This window comes from Lasioglossum baleicum, chromosome 14 (genome assembly GCF_051020765.1).
Source record: "Lasioglossum baleicum chromosome 14, iyLasBale1, whole genome shotgun sequence".
Classification (NCBI taxonomy): Eukaryota; Metazoa; Arthropoda; class Insecta; order Hymenoptera; family Halictidae; genus Lasioglossum; species Lasioglossum baleicum.
In genome coordinates, this window is record NC_134942.1 from 5,971,356 (window position 1) to 5,990,857 (window position 19,502).

Below are 19,502 nucleotides of genomic sequence, written 5' to 3' on the forward strand. Positions count from 1 at the left end.
CTGGCAAGTGGAATAGGATCATCTTCGGCTGGAAATATTTTCTGAACGATTTCACATCTCGGCACGCGGAATAGATCTGTTTCGAAACCCGGCTACAGCAAGCGGGAATAAATGATTGAACGGGGTTTGCCCTGGCCTGACAAGCGAAGTAGATCCGTTTTCAGAGGGATAACTCGATTTCCCGGCTGACGTGTAGAATGGGTTCGTTACGGAATGTATAAATGGCGGAACCATGTGAAAACATCTCAATTTTCAGCCGGGCGAATCGAGCGACTTTACTTTCAGCTGGAGAATTCAATTTCTAGGCGCGGACGGGTTGAATAAACTGGTTATACTGGTATATCAATGATAATTGCAAGTAGTACAAGTCAACCATAGAGCGTGTTGTCGAACTGAATGCTTCGAGAATTGTTGCGAGAGCATATCCCGTCGAGTTCCCGTGATAGAAAATTGATGGGAGCATCTGCGAAAGGTTCTGGAAAAGTCGGGGATTTCGGTGAAAGTTTCCGCGAGAGCAGTAGATTTTCCAGGGGGGATTCAAATGTATACAGGCGACTAGGTTTCAGTCCGGCGCGGAGAGATCGATATACAATTTTACCTGTCGAGTAGCTCCAAATTGTGCGAGCTCGCCATGGGGTCTTTCTTCCTCGCATCCTTCGGATAGAATCCGGGCTTCGGCCGGGACTTCCCCTCGTCCTGGTGTTGATAAAGCGGCCGCATTGTGTCCCCGAGATATCCACTCCACGTCCTGTTCGTCCTGCAAACGATTTTTCGCCGGTAAGCGTCCGGAGGAAACTACAGCTCGGCCCAGTGAATCCTTCACGGTGAGCTGATCAGCTCCGGAGGATAAATCGGTGGGTGGGGAAGAAATCGTTGCCTGGCAAGCCAGGAACCGTAGATAAGGGGTGACATATGTCGAATAATACGTAACAGCCCGGCAACCAATTTACTTTCGTAATCGTTTTCAGCACGAGTCTTGGTTCGCTCACTCCCCACCGCGCCATGCTGCCGAGACTTTCCGTCTGAACCCGCGAGGTCCGTTTAACTGGCTTTTTATACCGTTCCTGTGTAGCTACGCTTTTACGAGATTTTTATACACAACCGTGCAGCCGCCCACTGGTTTTTATAGGCTCTTCCCGGTGTGCATTTAACCCTTCGTTGCGCGCCCGCCGATTTCCAACATCCGCAAGACGGGTACACTGATTCCGCGAGAAGTCGGGGAATGCGGCCGCGAATCGGGGTCAAGAACGAGCATAAATCGACGAGCACAAATATGTATCCGAAAGAGTCCACTCCGTCCGTCTTATACATTTTTTGTTCTCGGAAACTATACGAGATATTCGAACGAATCCATAAGCACATGACAGATGTACACTAACGAGCATAACTCAACACACTTTAAATCAGAATAACTGTTTTATGAATGGACCAAACGACTTCAATTTCTCTGTAAGGCTAGAAGAATTAGTTTAGTAAATGACGTCTAAAAAATATGTGAAAAACTGTATTTGGTCGGAATTGCGAAAAGAATAACGAAAATTTGAAAGATGTGTTCGGTCAACTGGTATAAATTATACACACTCCGAAAATTTCATTGAAATTGGTTAATTGGTTTACGTGTTATAAACGATCAAAAGTGGTAAAAATTTGGTAAAGCAGTAAAAATGGCAATTTTTACCACCTTTGATCGTTTATAATTCGTAAACCAATTTCAATGAAATTTTCAGAGCGTATATAATGTATACCGGTTGACCAAACACATCTTTTAAATTTTCGTTATCGGTCCAGCTAAAAAAAGTCGTAAAAGTCAATTTTTAATATTGTTTTTCACAATTCCGACCAAATGCATTTTTTCAACATATTTTTCAGACGTCATTCACTAAACTAATTCTTCCAGCCTTACAGAGAAATTGAAGTCGTTTGGTCCATTCATAAAAATGTTATTCTGACATAAAGTGTGTTGAATCAGTTATGCTCCTCACTACGTCTATTTTCTCGAAAACAGTAGGCCACTCATCACAACTCCAGCATAGAGTAATTTCTCCCAGGGGTGGTTCTCGCAGACAGTCGAGTGAGAAGAACGAAGAATGATTTTATAGCGAGCGGCCACAGCTGCACAAAAGCCACCGTCCGTTGTCCTGGTGCATGTGCGATGGTCGCAGGACCCGGTATCACGTAACAGTTCCAAACAGCGTGATTACTCCTTCAATAAATGTTATTAGTCGCGGCGCCCGTTGGCATTGGGAAATTTCAGTTTCGGTCCGTGGGGGCGCTTACACGTTAATCCAATCAGGGCCGAGGGAACAAAGTGGAGAAATCTTCCGGGGCACGTGCAGCGGGGCGGTGGCCAACCGCGGGAATGACGAACGGAAGCAAATTCCAGTCACGTGACAGCCATTCGAATCGCTCGGGCGAAAGTTTACGCGAGCGATGTCCAACTCGAGCGCGACCGAACTGTTTATCTCGAGCGGGGAGTAATTGGAACAACTGCTGTCCTGTCTTTCTCCTTCTCTCTCTTACAGCCTGGTCGGTAGCGTGGAGATGGACAGCAGCCGAAAACTCCGGGCCGCCGGTTACGTCGGTGAACGTTATCATTAATCGATGCCAAGAACCATGGTTCGAAATCAGTCGGGCCACGGACCGTGTTCTCTAATTGCGGCGGCGTGCCGTCGCGCATGTCCCACGACAATCATCGGTTTCCCCCCCCCAGTGGCAGTCCCTTTGAACCGGCCTCGGTCACCGTCGGTGTCCCCACTAATTCTGTTAACTTCGAACGATGACGTTCGAGCGATTAATAGACCGGTATCTCTGGTAAGCCGCTTTTCCCTGAGCCCTCGCTCTCCCTCTCTCTGGTAGGAAGCTATCCGTGCCCGGACGACGGGGCGTCGCATAAAAATGGAAAGCGCGAACCCATCGGCCTAGCCGTGTGCCATTTGAAATTCTATTAAACCGGTCGATGCACGGGGCCACCGGGGTTCATATTAACTTCGCCGGCCCGGGGAATATTGAATGTATTACGGGGCAACAAGCTGATATTATACAGGCGACCGGACCGTCCTCGGCCCCGGCACCGTGGCCCCACTCTCGCGATACAAGTATCAATTCGGCTCTCTTATGTATAATTTCGCGCGCCGCGAAGGTATCATATACCCCTCAGCACCCGATGACCTCTTTTCAACGTGGTCGCCGCACGACGACACGGTGACACCGACGCGGAACGAAGTAGGGAGAGGCAGACTCGTTTATCGGACAGGTAGAACCGGCGGACTCTTGTCGGCCAAGTAGAAACCACCCGCCTGCTATCAGACCGACGAAGATGTCGGCGCCAGTGGAGTAGCCGCGATTTTAATCGGACGGAGACTCCAGACAGTCGCGGGTTCCCAAGGAGTGCGGCAATAGACTAAGTGGACGGGGAGAGTGAGACGTTCGTGCTCAGATTGTACTCGATTCGTGGCCGAATATTTTTTAAATGGTTCGCACTATCTTCACATTATCTTATGAAAATCACGAGAATGCGTCTGTACACATCTTTAACTATTCTTTTTGTAATCCTAAGGGATAAACTTGTTGATTAATTTCTCATTGGTGCATCTTTGCAATATTCGTGAATTAGATACATTTTATACAAATTAATTCTTTTATGAATGTCCGCAGTCTAATTACATTTACATCAGCAACGGAAAATTAGAGAAACATGGTCACAAACAGAGTTGTGCTAATTCTATTACATTGTAATTCGATTACGCAATTTAATTACGTTGTATTTCAATTATATAGTAATTACGTCGTAACTGAATTACATCATTCAAACCTTTCAATTGATTCAATTACTAAGTATTTTAATCAGATGTGTAATTGAATATTGAATATTGAATATTTTTATGTTTTTCTTTCATATACTTGTTTGCTGTATATTTCATGTTTATGGTTGAAATTTGAAAAATGTGTAACGCGGAAGTTATTTTTCTTCAGATATTATAAATTCATAAATAATAAATTCCTTCTGTTCGAAACCTTCACATGAATTCTTCAACCTCTTCTTACCCATTACTTTACTATTCTTTAATTTTTAATTTTAATTTAATTACATCGTAATTCGTATAATTAATGTAATTTAATTACAAAGTATTTTAAAATTGTACTCTAATTGCAATTACGAAATACATTGTAATTTAATTACAATGTATTTTATAAATGAATTACATTGTAATTTAATTGAACGAAGACCTGAATTATAAATTACAATCTAATTCAATTACTACGTAATTACAATTCCTGGAATAATTCAATTGTAATTCTGCACAACTCCGGTCACAAAAGGGATTCAATGGACTACGATTAGCCAAGGAGATTAGGACGACATTGTCCGGACGGAAGTAGAAGACTCCGATCAGACAGGGAAAGTAAAACGTTTATGAGCGGATAACGAGACTGGAACGACCGTGATCAGATAAAATGTTTATGATCGCATAAGGAGGACGAAATGACCATTATTAGACAAGAACAATCAGGTGACCATTAGACTGCTTACACTGGTAATTGAAATCAGATCAGGCAAGTAAAACGAACCTCTTTGGAACAGCAAATTAAAGGATTGCGAAGGGGAACAATCATGACCAGGAGGAAGACTAAATCATAAGCTATTGGAGCGGTCTGTTCTGGATCCGAGAAGTAGCGCAAGGCGATGCAAGTAAAATAAAGAATATAGTGATCGTTGGAGGAGAATCGACCCGGAACAGTAATAAGAGCAAGAGCTTAAAATCGAGAGTTTATCGATACTAGGGTAGAATTGTATCATTTCTAATTCAGCGGGTGATAAGACCCAGGTTTTCGCTGACTTCATTTCAGTCGGCTCTGGGACACGTGTGCAACCGAGTGGTATTGGTCTGTATCTGATCAGACAGCTACGAGAATGCTTCGAATTTCTGGAGCAGTGTATCGAACCTCATAAACTAACAAAAATGTAGAACTAATTTGCTGGCGATAATTAAGCAACGAATGTGATGGTCAGTCTGTGGATTTTTATGAAAAAAAACATCCAAGTGAACCATGAGAAACAGAAGTTAAGACTTGTTTCCCCCAAACATGGCGTTTTTCAGTAGTCAAAAACGCTAGACAAAAGATCGATCTAGGGTGCTATCTCCCTGAAAAGTCCTATTTTTTTCGTTTACGAGGCGTAATTTGCATTATTCGGCAGCATGCAGCTATGAAAATAGCTACACGTGCAGTTGTATACTTTCGAATAATGGAAATTACGCCTTGTGAACGAAAAAATGGGACTTTTGAGGGCGATAGCGCCCTATACAGTGGCCGAAATTTCTATAAAGTCGTCTTCTTTTTAATAGATATTTTAAAAATATCACCATTTTTGTTGATTTATCGTATCTGGTCGTGTGCCTTGCAGACACTCGGATAGAGGGACTGCGTACTCTAAACCGTTATGTTTACTATTTACGTTTCTTTTGATTTTTTTCTGTGTGGTGCAGAACACAAGTTTCTATAAAGTCACTTAGTGTTTCTCTGTATTCTGAGCAGAGAACTACGGAAAACTGGGAATACTCTAAAAGTATTAGTTTTAGAACTCGCAGAAATCCTGTTTGTTATAATTCGATTCACGTGTATGAGAATGCCGAGAGGAAAAGTACTAACAAGTGAAGAAAAAGCTTCAATCGATGCTTATAAATTAATCGGTCATACACCGTGATTAATAATTATATGAATTTACGTGAAAATTACGGAAAAAATCATTTTAAAGGTAGTGATAAAATATTGTCAAAGAGACGACATTCATGATTAATAAGATCTGCGGCTACGGAAAGGAAAACTGCAGCACAATTTCGAGCTGAACTGGAGCTGTCCCAGTAACAATAAGACGTGTGCAACAACTTTCAAACTCTGCTGGACAAAAACGCAACGTAAACCAGGCCTTAAAGAAGTACATAAACAGGCCTGTCTGGATTTCGCACGGGCACAAAACACAGTGACTTTATAGAAATTTCGGTGAGTGTATAGCCTTAATGCGTCTCTATTTCGTGTAGGAATTATTAGTGACTCGAAATGCGACTGCGGACACAGTAGTCAGGATATTCATCATATTGTTTGGCAATTTTCGGCCGCGCGATTTTTGTTTTCGATTGTTCGACCGCGCGGATGCGTGTGAACGAATCCATATACGCTAATGTAAATAAGATCGAAAACGGGGTCTAATTCAACAGTTGCGTGAAATTAAGCTACAGTTGCCCTTAAGCTTGGAAATGTTGGTTGCCCGACCCAATATTGGGGCTTGTTTTCTTATTTTGTGTCTAGCGTTTTTGACTACTGAAAAAGTCCGCGTTTGCATTATCGAGAAATGAGAAGACGAATCGCGCACCCTTGCAATCCTGGAGAAAGGAGTCAACCTCCTGTTAATGGAAAATGTTACAGAAACTATTACAGACCTCAATTCGTTCAGGGTGTTCTCCCGGAGCCGTTCGCTGGCACATGTGGGGTCGTTCAGGCGAGGTGGGTCAACGTCCGCGGCCCGGTACGCGATCGTATGATGTTGCATGGCGTCGGTGGTGTCCTGTTCCTGTCCGTCGAGCTTATGGCAGACGAGGGGCGCGTATCTGCTGACCGGCTCGATGTAAATCTCGTCCGAGGCCGTAAAGATCGTGCCGTCGAACAGGCCGTCCTCGGTCACGATCCCGTGCACCGACGAGTTCTCGTCGTCTGGAAAACACACACAAATCGAAGGTATTACTCCCTAAGCATTCTGCGACCAATCACCGGACAATAGCACACCGCTACGAATCGTGCTCGTGATTCCAGCCACGATCTCGAGCAGCGCCTTCTCGATATTCCTGCAGGATTCTCGTTCCTCGGAGGACTAGCACCGCGGGCAACAACAATACACGGCTCGCGAAATACACGTCGAGTATGCCCCTCAAGTCATCCGAGCCATCTTTTTCCTGAACGTTGGAACCATGCTCGTAAATCGTGAGATTTACGCGTGCAAGAACCCCGGCATGGGAGAATCAGCGTTTATATCACGTTTGCACAGCCCCCGCGCGCCGCTTCTCCACCGTAACTGTGAATTTATATTCGGTTGATTCGTTGCATCATCGTAACGTATCAGATCGACGATGCATCGGGACCGCGCCGCCGCATGTATGATTCGCTCGTTCCGTTTTTACGGGATCCTACCCGACGATTCTACCCTTTCGCTTAGCCGAAGATATTCTTTCGACATTCGCGGAAAATCGTTCGGTGAGCTCGTTCTTCGAACTGCGTTCTCTTGCTCGAGAAAAATTGGCTGCGAGCTACGCTTCAGGCACCCGCTAAGTCCAAGCTAGCGTGAGATTACGGACGATTTAGGGCTGTAATGAGTCTAGAGGTTGCGGAAGGACAAGCTAGGTCTCAGGTGTAAGCTACGTTGAGCCAAGGTTTGGCCAGTCATAGTTTGGCAGAATTTCTGATAGTCTTCGGATTTTTATGCGAAATGAAAATTGTGTTATTCAATTTTTGTCATGAATGCATAAAATCAGCCGGGCTATTTACGACGAATTTGTTGTGGGGTACATCAGTGATCAGGTCTGGATCGTTAACAGGCTGGCTTTCAGGTGAACTAGCACCTTCTAATGAACCACAATTAAGTGGAAAACGCGACCGCTGTAAATCGAGTTTATGGTTTAATTCAGGAGCGATCCGTTATCGGTTTATCCGTAGATAAGTCCAGGTCGATATAGATGCGCCTCACGTTGGTGCCTTGATTGGAGTATTAACATATGTATGTTGAGCCTAAATTACAGGCCGGGCGAGGTCGTGTCTGGGTCAGTCAATGATCGTTTAAAATATTCCGCACTGCATAAATTACACCGTGAACGAAAATTCGCCGGGATGTAACGTCGCTTCCCGGTAATTCGAGCACGTAAATGCGCATCGATGTTTAATTGCATTTTAATATCGCGACTAAACGAGTGCACAAGCCCCTCCCTTGATCCCGGGGGGAGCCATGTATTATTCATTGTTCAATATTTACTTGGCGTTTAGCGTGGCTACTAAATGAGTGCACGTGCACGTATTCGACACGGTTCGTGCGCTTGTTTAATTAGAAGCGACGCAAGGAGACGCACGATTATTGGAAAAATTCAGAGGTCCCCTATAATCAATCGGTAATTTTATAAATTCTCCTACTTCGGTGATTTATACATTTCAATCGAACGGTTATTATATACGCAGACAGAGAGGATTTCAATGCATTTGTAACAAATAAATTTATGACCGAATAAATTTACAATATACCTGTGACTAAAACTCGAATTTGTTGGATATTACGATGGTTCGAAAGAAATGAAATTTTGCCATCGGAAGCTGTGGTGTTCTGCGCGCGTGCATGCAGTTGGCTAAACGGATGGCCGAGTGAAATGGCGCGTTTCGGTTTCGTTGTTCGCAACAGATACCCGGCCGGGTGCGCTCTCCCGAGTCTCCGGCCGAGTGTAATCGAGTTTGCCGAAGTGGGCCAGCGACGCGGTGTTCCCGGAGTTATTCAGATTCGGAACGGTCCGCCGGGAAATTGATAAACGTTCGATTCCGTCGCGCACAAAGTGTCCGACGATCGACAGCGCGCGTTCGCCAACGGAACAGGGTGGGCCCTGTACTATTGCCAGCCTTGGTAACCAGCCTCGGACGAGCGAGCCAGTCAGAAGCTGGCACCAATTATCGGAACGGCGTGATCAAAAGCCCATTGATTCACCGATGCACCCGAAATACATAGTTTCCACTTGAACGAATACATAAGGCCACTGTGTTGCTTGACTCTCTCTCTCCCCCTCCATCGAGCTGGGGATCTTGGTGCTTTCATTTCTACTCAAAGACAGCGCCGTTTAACGACGTATCACGGCTGATTGGTTGCCGTTCGATCCCCTTCCCCCTCCCTTTCTCTCCCGTTGTTGCATCGTGCGCTCTTTAAAGATCCTCTTTGCCGAAAACGAGTAGGGCTCAGAGCATGATTTCTGAGATTCGCCCGGAAATTCCATACGGTGGAAATTCAGTCGATGCTTTCTCCGTCAAAGGCAGCTATTCTACTTGCCAGTAGAATAGGTTCGTTGTTAATCGGACGATGGAACGGGAATCCGATCAAAGCGGCCGGTGTAGGTGTGTGTGCAGTAGGACGAGTTAGGTAGATTAATTTGCTTGGAGATGTGGCATTAGACAGTGAATGGCGAGAGGCCTTAGGCAGATTTGTCTGGGGAGAACAGTGACGCGAGATTGTGTACGGTCAGAGTAGACGATTCAGTCTATGAATCAGCATGACGTAGATTGCGGATTTTTATGTATTTATGATAAAAGTGAGTGTGTCGAATAGTCGACAGAAAATTAATAATTTTTCGTAAAATTTTTTAGGGAAGAGGATCTCTATGTAGTCCCTGCATCTTGCAATTCATTCAGTCAATTTCAGTAGCGCAAGTCCACATATGGTCAGGCAAAAGAGATGTACAAGAAAATAGTGGTGCAAGTTCCATGGGTAGACAATGGGACGAAGTCATCTACTTAAAACAGTAGTATAAGTATATACTGTTAGGAGCAAAACTGATCACACGCACCTGTAAATCAGAACAAGTTTTTTATGAACAGGCCAAACGCGACTTGAATTTCTCTGTAAGGCTGGAAGAATTGGTTTAGTAAATGACGTCTGAAAAATATGTGAAAAAATGTGTTTGGTCGGAATTGTGAAAACCAATAGTAAAAATTGATTCGGATGTTGATAAAAGATGTGTTTGGCCAACTTGTATAAACTATATACACTCCGAAAATTTCATCGAAATTGGTTAATTGGTTTACGAGTTATAAACGATCAAAAGTGGTAAAAATTCCAATTAATTTATAACTCGTAAACCATTTAACCAATTTCAATGAAATTTTCAGAACGTATACAATTCATACGAGTTGACCAAACACATCTTTTAAATTTTCGTTATCGGCCCAGCTGAAAAAAGTCGTAAAAATCAATTTTTACTATTGTTTTTACAAATCCGACCAAATGCATTTTTTCAACATATTTTTCAGTCGTTATTTACTAAACCAATTCTCCTAGCCTTACAGAGAAATTCAAGTCGTTTGGTACATTCATGAAAAAGTTATTCTGATTTAAAGCGTGTGCGATCAGTTTTAACTAACTGTATATATAATATATTATCAGACCAGGGATATGTTCTATAAAATTGAGGTAGACTACAGTGTATAGACAGACGACGAGAGGCAGAGTTATCCAGTTAAAACATACAGCTGAATGTATTCAGACAAGTTAGACAGATTAATCTGATGGGAACTGTGGTAAAAGACCGCATATGGTCAAACTAGAGAGGTATCGTATAAAACAGGAGTATAGGATTATACATAGTGAGACGCGTGAGACAGTCAGGTCATGAATACTGTAGCGTAAGCCCTTATACTGCCAGACGTGGTTGGTTAGCGTTACCTACTGAAAGCAGTGGTGTAAAATCTGTGTGGCCAGACGAGTTTATCAGACCTGTTTATTGAAAATGTGGTGTAAACCGAAACTGATCAGACCAGCAGTAAAAACGAGATAGAATCACATGATGAATGTATGACCTCGTAAGCGGTACTATGTAATTATATCCAACTGATATTTATTCTTGATATTTATTTAAGTAGAAAAACACAGTGTATGGTCAGACAAGGTCTCTTTTTTGGAAACAAGATTTATGAATTCACAACAAACATGAATATGTGCAATTTCAAATAGTGACCTAATCACGAGAATTGAAGAGTCTCTAATAAATGTGTATAAAAATTATAAACGAGGAAAATGAATTTTTCCCTGGCTCCAGAAGGGACCGTGTGGCGAAATGAAACGGGGATGAAAAATTTGTGTTCCAATTATATAGAACAGGACCGGTGACTATATTTTGCCGCTGCACGGAAAAGTGAGGTGCCGAGTAGAATACAGAAAGTTTTTAGTCACCCTTTATACGTGACTCTCGTGCTTAACTAAGAGCGAGGGGTGACAGAGAGGTAGAACAAACCGGAAAGTTCCGGCCGTAGCCGAGCAAGAGATCTCGAGTAAACAGTTTTCATTTCTTTTCCGGGTTGACCTTGCTGTTCAATTTTCCAACTTGTTAACAGAGTTAGACAGCCGGCCAATTAAAAGTGTATTCTCCGGTAAATCCTATCCGGGCCCTGTTGTTTGCGACCGCAAACATAGCTACGAAAGCTTATTCCTCGAGCAAGACTCTGCTCTCTCCTCCTTCGGTTTACTTTCTGTTTTACCTTCTATTTGTACACAGCTCTCGGCTGCAGCAAGACGGAAAGAGTACGAGAATGAGAGAGAGAGAGAGAGAGAGAGAGAGAGAAAGCATCGTCTCGAACAACAGAGGAAGCAATCTGGAGCCGCACATACACGGTTCGAATAACCGAAGCCAGGCCGCGGACATTCGAGCTCCAAATGGAAATCCTTAAAGCAAACCGGCGGCGGTCGATCTCCCCGCGTCGAAATTTATCGTTTTTCCAATTGATTGGAAAAACAATAATACCGCGTCGACCCCCGAGGCTGCATTTGCAAGCCGACGTCGCGTCGATGCAGTCGTCGCCCGCGCGAGAGCGAGATTGCACAGAGAGAGAGAGAGATAGAGAGAGAGAGAGAGAGAAGAAAGTTCAGATATCGACGCGTTCAATTAACGCATGACAATCGCGCGAATTACGAAGGAACGTCGCCTCGATTGCGTTAGCAAATTAAAGCTCCGATCGGACATGCGCTCGCTCTTTTAAAGGAAAACGCGTCCGCGCATTCGCCCGCCATTCCGTGGGGATTCGTTGCCTCCAAAAATTCAATTTATACCATTGTCCTGGCGTATTAACCGTGCGATGATTACGCACGCACTTCGCCAGCGGGCGAGAACGTTGCACGGGCCGCGCGCAGGAAATTAAAGCTCAATGCAACACGCGCGATATTGTTATTACATCGCAATGATATTCATTTCAATCTCGGCTCGAATAACATTGAAACGCTGTTAGAATTACAATCGCGTTGAAATAGGACAAATAAACAATACAGAGAGCGACGCGCGTAAACGGGCCCACTACATGTGCGCGAGTTCTCGCGCCTCGTACGCACACGCGCACGCACACCGAACGATTTCGTAGCCGCGTTAATAATGCTCCTAGTAATTAACACAGATCGGGGCATAGTCTCGCGCGCGCGCGCAGCACAACGCGGGTTCATTAATTGGTCCGTAACAAACCATTCGAGAGCAGCTATTGTTCCCCGAGATCCTTCGTTTTCGTTGGACACGGGAAGGAAACGAATGAGGGGGAGGAGGCATGAGGGTTTTGATAGGAGGGGAACCAGGGGTGCGGGACACAGGTATCGCTCGAATTAATCAATTGTTAGTAATCTGACAGGCGTTCGGCGTTCGCGTATTAAAAATTCAATTATACGCGCGAATAGACGCGCCGCTGCGGAAAATCGCCGGGAAAGTTGACCAGTGTGAGTCTCGGTCAGAGCGATTTGATCGACGCGCCCGGCCTCGAACCAGCACGGCTGAACTGTTCCGGACGTTTTCATGCTTGGCCAATGGACGGCTCGCGTACGCGGTAACTGGTAGACAATTTTAAACGCCGGCGAAATATTGCGCCACAGACCGGTCCGTTTCCGGTTTCAAGGTAAACGGAATTGAAGCCCTACGAATTTCCCATTTGCCCGGCAACGTTGTGTTCCGGGTGCTAGGTAAATTTCGACCTTCGTTTGGACATTTTCCTCTGTGTACAGGGTTTTAAGATGAATACAATGTGAATCAGAAATGTTTGTCTGTCTCCTATAAATTATTGTCTATTTGGTATGTAATCCAATAGATTTGAACGACGAGATCTGAGAATTCGAAGTTTCGATCCTGCATGATCTATGGTTCAAACGTTATGGCTGCTTAAAGCTGAGCAATTTTCAGTGTTTTTGATAGGTAATATCACTAACGTAGAGGAAATATCTTGGAAAATGTTTACAAAAGCAGATGGATTTCTGAATACATTGTTGAGCCGACCTGACGCGCCCTCGCACGTACCTAATCCCAATTCAATCTTAAATCAGTAAGTTGCCCCAAATTGTATTTTTCGAATTAAAAAGAAACAATGAATCTACTGGATTACATACCAAATAGACAATAATTTCTAGGAGAGAGGCAAACATTTCTCTGGTTCCGTAAGGAAAAGAGCAGCCTCGGTTTACACTGAAGCAAAGTTGTTCTTCAGAAAAATATGACCTCATAAATTACTTATTTTCACGTGTTAATTCCTGTTTTTTCATTAATAAATTGAAACTATGAAGAAATATACGGTTTCTTGAATACACACGCTATATTACCTAAAAGTTAGTAGATGTCCCGTTTTGAGGAAAAACAGAAATGGTCACGTTAGGTATGCATCGCTTCTTTACATGTGATTACAAGTAGGGATGCCGATTATATTTTCAAAAAGATCGATTTCTCTGACTCGATTGTAATCGAAGCTTCAAGGATCGATCCACTAAAAAATCGTTTCCAAAATAATCGATGTTTTGAGTAATCGATTTTTTTTAGAAATGTCTAAACGTTTTTTAATGTTGAAACGCTTTTTAGAAAACGAAGATCAAAGTTTTGTCGGACTCTTTCATTAAAGAAATAAAGTAATAATAATTATTAGACTGCGGATCTTTATGCATTTGTAGCAAAATCGAGTATATGAAAATCGAAGAAGTTGAAAAATTTATTACGTACTTGTTTCGCGCATGTCGTTGCGCGTCAGCCAATGGTCACGTGGTTGGCCGAGTACGAGTCGGGAATTAGCCAATGAACGAGTTCCGTTAGAATCATTATGCGCAGTAGAATTGTCGCGTTTTAGGAACATTTATATAGTTACTTTTGATGCTAGTTGGATCTCTTTATACAGTCTCCACAGTAAACACCAGGGTTGCCATATTTTGCGGGTACAGGGAACCCAGCCCCTTACCGCTGTGCCCCTCGCCCAGCTGCGCGGCGGAGCCCGTCTTTGCATTCTTCCCACTGACGCTGATGCGTGCCGTACGCCAACCCTGGTAAACACTCCACGGTCTCTGCGTACAGTCATACAATTTGCCATAAAAATCGATTATTTTTACAATTTTAGAATCGATTATTTGTAAAAATCGGATATTGAAGAATCGATTCTAAAAATCGATTTATTTTACGAAAATAATCGATTAAAAATCGACATCCCTAATTACAAGTGAACAGTAGAAAATCTATGGTTGACCTTCAGATGTCTTCTACGCATCGATCGACAAGAAAACAAAGATTTAATTTAATTTCGGAGATGTTCGACGGGATCGATTTAAATCGGACACCCTGTACACATTTTTTCGACTTCCTCGCGCGACAGTTTTCGTATGTTTCACGTCAGGAATCTGACAGCGTGTCGGGCGCCTAGCAAGAATAAACAAAGAAGTTTCCCGAATTCTATCTACAGGCTCGATTTCACGCGCGAATTGCGAGACCGCCTATGCTCGGATCGCGTGGGGGAGCAAAGTCGCTGATTCTCTGCACGATTCGAAACAAGGAGTTTCGGGTTTATTTTCGGGTTTGTGGGCCAGCACGAGTGGCGATGTTGCAGTTTGTTCGTCGGTCGGATTGGAGCGTCGACGATCGCGTGGGAGGAATTGAACGCGATGAATCGGGGACTTTGCTAAATACCTCTCGCAGAAATGTTTAACGAATTCAATGCGTCACCGTGACCTGCTTCCAGATTTTAATCCCAAGCGGAGAAAGCTTGCGCCGGCGAGCTTCGCGGAAAAGACAGTCTCGCGTTTCATTCAGAGCGTTCTTTATGACTTTTCCTCGATCTCTTTCTCTCTCTCCTCGGGTTATGTTACATCGTGATGCAACGCTTTTCACCAGTTTCCGCTCGGAGGCTCCCTAAGCCGGTGTGTATCGTAAGTTTTCACTATTGTTCACCGTGTCCCAATGCGTTCCGCTCTTGTCCTCTCTAGCGACGCGCTCCCAACTCGCTCGAACCTGTGCTCGTGTCCGCCTCGCTTTAACTGCACAATCGATCCGAATCGGTTCAGTTGACGTCCTATGAAAACTCGAGTTTAGCGACTCGTCTGCTTACATTGTCATTTTTCTTGAAATATCAGCAGCGTTCAATTGTTCTCATCCGATACCTTGTAATCAACGGAGGAATTAAAACGTAGCAAGTCGAAGCTAATTAATTTAAAGCCAACTAATTGAAAAAAGTCGAATAACATTATTTTCGCAGGGAAATTTAAAAATGATAAGCACACTCTTCAATGCACAATATTATTAAACAGGCGGTGCACCAATGATCCCGACAAAGAAAACGACAATAGAGATGATCGGAAAACTCATTCAATATCTGGGGCTGAATAGGTGCGCAAATCGAACTTCATTCTTATTTTGCATTTTGAGGTAGAAAATCTATATTAATATAAAGCGAATGATATTTACCGAACGTAGCAATATCCTCAATAAGGTAAAATCGTGTCTGCAATATCGCTTTCAAAGACGCAAACGTTGAAACATATTTTTCTCGAGATATTCGGAACGAAATAAATATCCTCTGTCCACGTACTACGCCAGCGATAATTTCATTTCGATATTACATTTATGCATTACACTTGCAACCTTGTCCGATGAATTTGGGATGTAAAATGGTTTTTCGATTCACCGCGCGGGGGAAAAAAATTCAACAATCACAAAAGCAATATAGACCGTAGTAGATAGAAATTCTCTTGAATTTTTCAGCCGAAGTTCCAATTGGCACACCGCCCGAGAAGTCATTGAAAAGCGAAACAAAATGTTGTTACTGTGTTCGGCTTTGTAATTGCGTTCTGTATAAATGAAAGAATTTTTTTTTTTGAAAATAACTTGTTACAGCAGCATAAACTAGTGGAAAGTTCGCAAATGAAATTGGCCCATATCTGGCTTCGTTTCCGGGCGAAACGAAAATTGTATATGCTGTAGCTGGGAGCGGAAACGGCGGGCGACGAGAGGACACGTTAACCGCGTGTTCGGTAATACAAAAAAAGTCTCATAATTAATTTCCGATGCGTTCAATCACGTACAACCGACGGTTTTTGGTTTGTAACGCACGCTACATGACCGGACCACAGATCCGGGTGCATTTGTGAAATTCCTCGATACGCGAAATTCAATAAAAAAAAGACAATTCCACTTTAGTTTACCACGCGGATATTTTTCGACCGTGCCATAAATTTTTCCCTCATTTTTATATTTCACAGGAATCTGTGGAAGCTTGTTTAAATAGGTTATCGTGGCAGAGCTGGTAGCACCGTCGTTTCATAACAAAATTATTATACATAAAAACTTTTTTATTCACTCTCCACAGTGTGTGCAATAAAATAAATAGAATTTTCATTCGTTCCATCACATTCCCGTAAAGAATGCTCGAAATTCTTTTCCGTTTTGTAAAGTGAGTAAACTCGACGATAAGAATGTTTAAAGCTCACGTAGTGGTTGCAGCGTCGATGCAAGTGTACAAACGTTGCGTTGGCAATTGGTCAGTCAAATTCGGAAGCGTCATCCGCGAGGCAGAAACTCGCCGTGGCCGAAAAAAAAAGAAAAAATATAGAGGAGCAATTTTTCAACGGCGCCAGAAGGTGAAAGCCGGTGGCGCGGTGCGTGGAAATAGCGGTTGTGTCCGGGGCGAGGAGTAAATTTTTCAGGCTTATCGGTCCGCGGGATTCCTGCGGAGTCGATCGCGTTCGTTATCGAGCTGGAAAATAATGTCATGAATAATGGAGGAACGGGAGCACGCGATACATAGCTCGGGCGGCGCGAGAGACGCATTCGCGGGGCCAACGAGCGTGCGAAAAGCGGGAAGCCCGTGGGAAAAGGGAATGGGAAAGTAACCGGTGCACAAAGTGTCCGGCGACGGTCCTCGACTAATTCGCAGACGTGTTCAACCGGCTCCCCTCGTCGTCGCCTCGTTTTCTTTGACCTGGCGAAACAGAAAATTGCCGCGGTCATCGGCGAGCGGAGTCCTTTAAAACCCCACGTCAGACATCGACCGGGAGCTTTGTTTGATTAGCAAACGAGGGGTCGTCCACCTTTTTCACACACCGTGGCAACCACTTAATCGCCCTTGTCCGGGAGGATCGCCAGAAGAACATCAAAGAACCGACATCTGATGGGACTGCGGTCGTCGATCAGTGATAGAGTCTGGCATAGATCAGGCGAGTGGGGCAGTGTGTCACAAATCAGCCGAGCGAAAGAGTCGATCATAGATTACAGAGGATCATTATAAATTGAACAAGCAACATGCTGAATTGTCCAGCAGTTAAGTAGATAAACCAGTCACGGATTGGACAAACAGTAGGTTCAAACATAGACAAGTCAACACTTTACCTACCGAAAGCCTATTAACAGGATTTTGAATAATTGTGCTGTACCAAAAGAAACCTTAGAAATTTTCTTTTACATTACAATCTTACATAAAACTATTAGATGACGTTATTGAGGGTGACTTGTTAGTTCACAATGAAAATTGCTGTTGCTATTTAATGTTCCATTAAAAAGTGTTTAGTCATGTACTATAGATTTTACAAAATTATGCAATAATCACCGGTCGGTAATGTGCTAAGTAGAAAACTCCGTCACAGGTTAAACAATCGGAGCTTTTAATTATGAATTAGGGAGTCGACTTACGAACCACTTCAACCGTATCCCAGTCGGACAGGGAAACTTCCCTCGCGAGTGCGAAGCGTGTGCGGTGTTTTATCTGCGCGGAACATTTCCGGACAGCGTCGAGGCACTGTTTGCACCGTGCGCGTCCAGTCTTTCGCTCTACCGTTGATAAGGGCGGGGTGGCTCAAATATTCGCGCGATTTGAAGCAATTTGCAGTCGCGAGCCGGCTCATAAATCGCTCACCGTGGACAGTTTATCTGTCGCTGGTCCCGCACTTGCGGAATTGTGCCGGAGGGGTCGGGAGAGTGTCAGTAAAGAGAGAGAGAGAGGGGGGGGATGATTCTGTAAGCGACGAGAAATGATTGGAGGGCGCGTCGTTCGCGCGACGCCAGTCAGAATCGTCTGCATGCCGTTATCGACTTTCTATCGGCGCGCCGCGTTGGTCACTCGAGCCTGTCGAAATACGAGAGGCCTTTCGAACCGTGCCCCTCTCTCTTTCTCCCATCCATCCCCCTGTAACGACGGATCGTTGTAATTAAATTCCATCGGGAGACGGGGGTGGCCGGTGGTGGCTCAATTTTGCATTTAAAACACCGGAAACCCGGTCGAGCAACGAGTCTTCCTAGGACGATTCCCCCGGTTGAGCTACAATTAGCCGAACAAACTGCGACCCTCTCCGACCAAATAAACGTGACCGTTCTTCTCGACGGTAACTGAATATCGGAAGATCCACCCCCGAGGTGCACCACTCGGTTTGCCGTCAAGACGTTGATACTTCTTGTAACGCGCATCTATCGACATCCCGTCAAATTCTTCCGCGGCAACTCATTACGTGTCGACGGGTCTATTGACAATGTATCAGGAGCCAGCAAAGTGCGATGTTGCCACTGGATCCCTCCCCCCCTGTCAGACGATGCGATCCGGTTTACTCATGTTTTCTGTTCCCTTATCTGTAACCGACTCTTCCAGTTGTCTGCCTTACAACCGACTCTTTCATTTTCTTGATCTATCGCCGACTTTTCCACTTGGCTGCTTCATAATTGATTCTTCCACTTCTCGGATTTACCGTAGACGCTTTCACGTGTCCGCTCGATAACTGACACCTTCCACTTCTTTGATGTATGGCAGACTACTTCGCTTACACTGGTCTGGTCAATATAATCACTTCTTCTACTTGTCAGACATTTGTCTCGTTAATAAGGTCTTCCATTTGCCAGATCTATCGTTGACTTTTCTACTTGCCTGCGTCACGATTGCCGTGCTGCTTATGTGGTTCCGGCAGGAAGTACTTCCAATCTCGTTCGTTCATTTTAGCAGTGGAATTTATTTAAACAGAAAAAAATGCGCAATCTACTTATAACATTTTCCTATGACGAACAGGGTACGCGGATTGTTTTTCGCGTGACATTTCCGACATCCCGGGTTATTTGTTATCCCGAGTTCTCCGGAGCGAGAACAATACCTTTCGCCTTCCCCAGGGAAGCCTCCCCATTATTCCAAGGACGAGCTCGAGCATCCTAATCCCTATTTCAGCCAAGATATTACCGGTTCATACGTCCGACTAAGAACGATCTTATTTGGTTCTATCGATTCCACTTATCTGATTACAGCCGATCCGACGCCTTCTTCCGCACCGGCGTTCTCATTCCAACGCGATAGAATTTTTATTCGGAGGGGAGGGAGGGTCGTCTACTTTCGTAGGCCACAATCGCTCTGAAACTTTTATTCTCCCTGGCTTTGCATCGTCAACTCCCGCGAGGGGAGCCACGCGCGATATACTCTCTTTCCCTCGGTAACGGATTATCCCTGTAGGAAAATAAAATTTTTCCCGG

The 19,502-nt window shown here is 44.2% G+C and overlaps 1 protein-coding gene across 2 annotated transcripts in view; it reads right to left on the reverse strand.

Annotated features, from left to right (window-relative positions):
* Window positions 1–19,502, reverse strand: part of LOC143215813 (disintegrin and metalloproteinase domain-containing protein 10) — a 361,388-nt gene that overhangs the window by 59,467 nt on the left and 282,419 nt on the right. For both annotated transcript variants that reach the window (XM_076438313.1, XM_076438312.1), the window contains exons 5-6: window positions 6,438–6,708; window positions 599–757 (exon numbers count right to left, since the gene is read on the reverse strand). In XM_076438313.1, the coding sequence (XP_076294428.1) occupies window positions 599–757; window positions 6,438–6,708 (430 nt within the window). The remainder of the gene's footprint in view (window positions 1–598; window positions 758–6,437; window positions 6,709–19,502) is intronic.